Source organism: Monopterus albus, unplaced genomic scaffold, assembly GCF_001952655.1.
Source record: "Monopterus albus unplaced genomic scaffold, M_albus_1.0 scaffold13.1, whole genome shotgun sequence".
Lineage (NCBI taxonomy): Eukaryota > Metazoa > Chordata > Actinopteri > Synbranchiformes > Synbranchidae > Monopterus > Monopterus albus.
This window is the reverse complement of record NW_018127893.1, coordinates 3,408,051-3,415,086: the sequence shown is the minus strand read 5'-3', so window position 1 is coordinate 3,415,086 and position 7,036 is coordinate 3,408,051. Positions and strand designations below refer to the sequence as shown.

At 40.3% G+C, this 7,036-nt stretch overlaps 1 protein-coding gene across 2 annotated transcripts in view; it reads right to left on the bottom strand.

The window, feature by feature from the left end:
• Window positions 1-1,147: 1,147 nt before the first annotated feature.
• The window catches only part of htr1d (5-hydroxytryptamine (serotonin) receptor 1D, G protein-coupled), a 75,900-nt gene continuing 70,011 nt past the window's right edge, over window positions 1,148-7,036 (bottom strand). For both annotated transcript variants that reach the window (XM_020591079.1, XM_020591081.1), the window contains one exon: window positions 1,148-4,215. In XM_020591079.1, the coding sequence (XP_020446735.1) occupies window positions 2,123-3,280 (1,158 nt within the window). In that variant the 5' untranslated portion in view covers window positions 3,281-4,215 and the 3' untranslated portion in view covers window positions 1,148-2,122. The remainder of the gene's footprint in view (window positions 4,216-7,036) is intronic.

The following is a 7,036-nucleotide window of genomic DNA, read 5'->3' as shown; positions in this document are numbered from 1 at the left end:
AGCCCGTCTGTTTCCTGTGGAATGAAAATATTCTGCACCAGCACAACTCCACTGACTATCTCAAAAAGTGTCTGCTCCACTGGGCTATTCAGCCGGTCATTTTCAAACCAGTGGAGAGAGAGAGGGCACTGTAAGGTTATGGTATCATAGAGATGTATATACATTATGTATATACAGCAGACGCTCTGAGAGGCAGACATGAAGAATTGATGGCAGAAGCAGATGGAGGTTCATAAGGTGGAGTGAATCACTTGCATAGACACCAAGGTTACAATATACTCTTCATGCACACATGTACTGTAGATCCAAATTATGAAGAAACTGTATAATTTTCATATCATATTAGACTGAATAAAGAAGTAGACCATCAGCCATCAAATACATTTTTAAGGTCATTCAGTCATTTGAGTTGCTCACCGCCTCCTGAACTGATTCCTGTGGGTGGTCCTTACTGAAAGCAGTCCACTGGACAAACGTGAAGGCTGTCCAACCCTTTTTGTTCATCCTACAAGTTAATGGTTCAACTTTAAGAAAACTGTTTTTAAGTCAACAGTGAGGATCAGTCTTGTAAATAAGTGAAATAGAAAGGTTAAGAAAGAAATGAAAAGGAAAAGAAAGATTATTTGACATTTTATGTGTCATGTGCATTATAGGTTTCTGACGCAGAACTTGAGAAAAAGAGTCATGTTCAGGCATCGTGTTATTCAGGTTGCTAATGCTGCATATATTAAAGCGCATCAAGAAATGACACCGCAGAAAAAACTCATTACATTAAAATTAATCAGGTACCTTTGTCACGATCATTTTAATGCTTTCACGCTGGAGACAGCCGAGGCCGGAGGCATGATATTTTCAGGTTGTCCTTCCACACGTCCGTACAGTTCTTATAAATGCGATATGTCAGAAACATTCTGATGGACTTCCTTCTAATTTGGCACAAGTGTCCACTTGAACTCAAGAATGAACTGATTAGACTTTGGTGGTCAAAGGTCAATGCCCTCACTTCTGTCCCGTACCCGTGACTGGTTGACTGAGGCATACAACCACGTGGCCGTAATTCTAATTTACATTAGTGAATCAGTTTTCCTGCAAGTATGCAGCATCTACTAATGACACTCTCTAACTCAAAGGTAAAACAAGCATTGACATTAATAAAACGAATGAATAAATAAAGTTCTCAAAGTTAATAATTATCTCAGTGCAATGACCATTTGTTCTTTCATTGTACTCTCTGCTCAGTGATAACATTTAATTTTTAGAAGGGTTTATTTGCTGCTAGGGCAGTGGGTGTTATTTACTGTAATACAGAGAAGCAGAGGGGAAATGCTGTTTCCATATCAGTCTCTGTAAAGCCTCACTGGAGAATAGTATGTACAGCAGAAATGTCAATCGCTTGACAGTTCTCCCTCCCACAAACACTATGTGTTATTACAGTAAAGTTACTGCCTCTCACACACATTCATACAGTACAGCCCACCAACACACAAACCATTTGCAAGTGATAATACATATATGAAAACAATTTTACTGAATCTCTGCATCTTTGTAGTATTTCTAAGTAATTTAATTTACTGTACCGCACGGACATTTTATGGGCGCAGCAGCATACAGTATGACACAGAGATTATGACAACATATATTTCATGGCTTTTCATTTCTGGTAGATCGAATCCAGTCACTCTGAGTTTGGTTTTTCCACACAGTCACACCAGTTCTCATTCGTTTTACAGCTGCTTTTGTTCAGGAAATATCAGCAACGTCCCTGTGGTTTGAAATAGACTTTAAATCCCTTTTTGTTATCTTTTTACAATGACTTCCATAATTTGGATTCTTAAGATTTTTTTAGCATGCATGCATGAATCTATATGATACCTATAAGGTAGGTATCTAAATAGCTATGGCACAGGGTTATTTGAGGTAAAGAAACACACACACACACACACACACACACACACACACTCACACACAAAGAAAAACATCACCTTCATCATATGTTTACAAGCTGGAACATTATGAGTACAGTAATTCATTTATCATTATGATGTATCATTTTGATATATTTTTGCATGTCTTTCACTCCCTGTTTTCCAAAACAATCAGTTCTAATTCACTATAAGGTTTTTCAGGAGCACCGTCTAAATTTGATGACTTTTTGGAAAGCCTGTTTGAACTCATCGTTGAATACAGTGTAGATTACAGGATTGATGAGGGAGTTCAGGTATCCCAGCCAGGTAAATATATCAAAAAGCACAAGATGGAACCAGCACTCTTTACATATGGCCATGACGAGCGTGCCCACAAAGAATGGGAGCCAACAGATGATGAACGCGCCCAGGATGATGCCCAGCGTCTTGGTTGCTTTCCTCTCCCGCGCTGCACACAGACGTTTCCTCTCCAGCACACTGTCTGCCAGCTTCACTTTCACACTGTTTGTGAACAGAGGCGATCCTCCCCCTCCTCCTTCTCCACCTCCTGCTTTGCCAGAGTGTAGGTGTGCTTCCTGGTTGGAGGAAGAATTAAGAGAACAGAGAGAGGAGCCTGCAGAGGTCTGGATAAGCTGTGCTGTGGTGAAACGCTTCCCAGAGGATGATGGCGTCTTAAAGATGCGGGAGCGGGCAGCAACATAGATACGTCCGTAGAGTATGATGAGAAGCATTGTGGGAATGTAGAAGGCACCGAAGGTAGAGTATAGGGTGTAAGAGATCTGATCTGTATTTACCACACACTCTGTTAGCTCTTCGTGGGCTTTGGCCTGCCGCCAGAAAAGTGGAGGCATGGAAATCGATATGGAGATCACCCACACCACCCCGACCATGATCCCTGCCCGACGCATGGTTCGGCGTTTTGAGTACTCTAGAGCATCTGTGATGGCCCAGTAACGATCCAATGCAATCACGCACAGGTGCAGGATGGAGGCCGTACAGAAGGTGATATCAGATGACAACCAGATGTCACAAACAATCTGCCCGAGTGACCAGGTCTTACTAACGGTGTAGACTATGCTAATCGGCATGACTAAAATAGACACTAGCAGGTCTGTGACAGCCAGGGAGCCAATTAGGAAGTTGGCAGGTGTGTGGAGCTTTCTGGTCAGAAAGATGGTGGCGATGACAAAGGCGTTTGAAAGCACAGTTGCCAGCGTGACGACAGCTAACAATGCAGACAGAGAGACCTGCAGGCCGAGTAGGGTGGCCTTGCTCCAGGGTGGAGCTGTGGTGGTGTCAGGAATATCAGAGACGTTGCTGGTGAAGTAGTCCAGTGAACTATTATCCACCTCCATCTCAGCTCTGCTAGTTTCTATAAGGTTTAGACTAGCCTCATCACTATAATACAGAATTGTACATTGATCAGTCCAGACATGGCACTAAGGAAGGCTGTACTCTGGTGTGGCATCGTTGGCTGTGGTAGATGCAAAAGGTTGTCTTTCATTCACCTATCAGTAACTAAGACAATATTTTCCTTCATTTCCCATCCTGTGTATTGCAGTGTGAATTCATATTCACCTTTAGAAAATATCTTATAGCATAATTTCAGTTCACCATAATAATGCTCCTGTAACTGAAGCTGACTAATTTGTCCATTTCGTTTCTCCAGTACTGATTTGTCTCGGTGGTGGTGCAGCAGCAGGAGAGGCAAATCTTGATTTGTATTCAGCTCCTGTCAGACAGGCTCTTCTTTTCTCTCTTTCCAGTGCACTTATGCCATCTCCAACCAGCAGCCAGCTGGCAACAGCAGCTTCAGACCAGGTCTTCTAACAAATGCTCTGATGGCTTTAATGGTTCCCTATTTCAATAAAGCTAAGCAGGCAGCTGCATGTAGGAAGATGATGACTACAGATAAGCTAGTTTGCTTGTTGTCTCTCTCTTATCTATTCAATATATGAAGTCTCCTGAATTGATTTTTGCACTGAAACGTGGCTGTTCCTCGTGTCTTTGATGAAATTTGAAAGTCAGAACATTAAAGTTAAATGATCAATATCAAAACCAGATGCAGAAAAACTGTAGTCATCCGGTCTGCTCATAACTCTTGGAGAGCCTCCATCCAGTAAAATGCCATGATCAGCAAAGCGTTTTTACAGGTTTCCAGAGTTAAACGCTTGCATCTTATTCTCCTGGTCAGAGCATTGTCTGTCAGATAAACTTTCAGCTGTAGCATCCATACAGATAAGGAGATTTTATCTGACTGTCATGAAGCTCCCTCAGCACCATTTTCATCCTAGCAGAGAAAAATGAGAGAGAAAAATAGAAAGATTAGTTATCTTCAGATTTACCATCATCCCTCCCTGCCAATGATGAGGGAGTTTTACGCCATTAACAAACCACCTGCATGACAATGCCTTCACATCAGGAGCAATAAATGTTCACAAACAACCTGTAAATTCATCCTCAACCTGTAAACGCAGAATTATAACTTGGTACACAGACTTAACACCCACTCACCTTCTGCTTTTGTGTTCATGCATCGCAATTTGTTGTAACACTGACACTGAAATTTCCAGGCAAGGTGAATATACCAGTGCTTTAGTAAAGTATTGAGTGTAAAAGCAAAGAATACTAATAATATTCTGTCAAGTAGTTGCAGTATATATTTTTGCCATAGCAACTGTTAATAGTTCAGAATTAATTATAGTATAGGGTAGAATTTCTCTCCAAATTCATGCTAGTGTTGCATTCCCAATGATAATAGTTTGTTGTATGTTATTCCCCTAAAATGACAAATGACTAATTAGCCATGGCAGGCATTCCCTCCCTTCAGCTTTTCATCTATGAACACTGATTTGCTTTAATTTAATTTAATTACCTAAAAGCAGCAGCGTAAATACTGACTGACTGATAATTCAGAGGTAATAAGAAAAAACATACATTAAGTGACACATTTAATTGACCTATTGTCAGTGTTATGACAGGTGGCACCGCTTGTTATTGTAACACAGCCTGCACTCTGCTAAGACCAGACATGAAATTATGCCTTCATCAACCTTGTGACAAATGGTTTAATAATAAATGGTTTAATATAAACATTTTTTTGAATATTTGCTTTGAAGAGGTTTTAAATTTACATTGGAAGGGATTAGGGAGACAAATGAACAGCACTTGGTTACTGGCAAAGGATTTGTCTACTTGTTAATTATTATTTTTTTGGGAAATTTTCATATTTCATACAGCAACGAGCTATCAAGTGTTGGTGTGTTGGAATATTAAGGAACAAAGCTGCCAAAAAACAAAAGTGTTTGCTGTGGTAATTAGAAAATGTTTGGTTTTTCATACTTAGCACATCCTCCTACCGTCGCATTACGACTGTCAAGACTGCAAATCACCTCCATTAACTGAAGTGTTGATTGGCATCTGGGCCCTTGAGGGGGATTACTGCGCTTCAGCTGTGACAGTAAACAGGCAAATTAAATAGTAGATGAAAACAGCCTTGTCTGTTTAGCACACTTGTCTGCAGGCTCTCAGGTGAGCATAAGCATGAACAACCCAAACAATATTGAGCAGAATGGAACTAAGTGTGCTCTTTATATGCAGTTTGCTCTCAGTGGCGATGATTTAGGAGTCACCGAAGAGAAACTACCCACGCTCCCTTTATGGGTCACACATGAAGGACTACATTTCATTCACTGATTTAAATGACCCCGACTAATATAAGATATAGTGAGGAAAATGACTTGTCTACAAAGCCATAGCAACTCTGCGAGACACCTGGACAGGTCGACAGCCTATATCAGAGCTGACAGAGACAGGCCAGTCAGCCTAACCTACATGCTTTAGGACTGTGGGAGGAAGCTGGAGTACTTGGAGGAAACCCACACATACACAGAGAGAATGCGCAAACTCATCTTATTTTGTCCTATGTTGTATCATGTTTTTATTATTTGACATTTGACATATCTGTACTTTCACCTCAGTCATTTTATCTGCTCTTTTTGCTTTTGAATTACCAGCCAAACCAATTCATACCACAGTGATAATGAGTATAATGATTTTTTTTGTCTCCTACATTTATACCAATTAACCTCATGGAGAACATTTGCTCAGTTACACTCCAGTCCAGCTTCACATGTCTGATGGTGCTAATCTAATATAAATGTTCTTCTGCAAAAAAAAAAGAAGTATGATAAGACAACAACCATCAAATGGTATCAGACAAATGAGGGAAGGAAAATGTTGATTTGGTAGTGCAAGGATAACAGACTACAGTCTGTTATTGAAACCTGGGATGGAGGTGACATGCTGATACCTAATAAGAACCAACAGAACATAAGATCTTAGTTATGGGAACCATTCATTCAAAGCTTCTTCACATCCCACAGTATATAAACATTTGTTTTGTCCCTGCTTTGTTCTGCTCTAAAACAAGTCTGTGCCATGACATTCAAATGGCCAAGAGGGTAATTGACTACTGGCTGCCCTCCATCTAAGACCCGAGTGTACTGTTTTAAAAGCAAAGAAAAGGGCACAGAGTGCTGACAACAGGCAAGTGTGCTTATCATCCACACAGACCGAAACACACAAACACTGGTGTTTCGGAGCCCTGCTGGTCTGCACTGCAGCTTTAATGAATTTTAATGATGATGCAAAACAAGACTAGCTCTTCAGTATTTAGGTTTGTATACTGTATGTGGGTGTCACTGGTGTTTCCTAAACTATATGTATCAGTCCTGTACAGCTCTGTGAATGCCAGCAGGCATGTCAAATATCTTGTTCTCCTCATGTACAACAAACAGTTGAAGCAGTGGAAGAACACGTGTTTAACAATTGTTGATGACATTATATAAGATTATTATTGTGATCATTGCTGATTAGGTTGAGGTTTCTGCAAAATTAGAACCAAAATGCCAATAGTTTATGGATAATGACACACCGGTCAATAGATTGGAGGATGCAGTAGATAAGTTTAACAGGTTTTTTGTGAATGTTGGTCCAAGTTTAGGAAGAAGCATTTGTACTGATGATACATCCGTCACTATAAATAATAATACAATTGAAAGGAACATGAGTTCTATGTTCTTGAAGCCCATAGTTGAAAAGGAAATTAT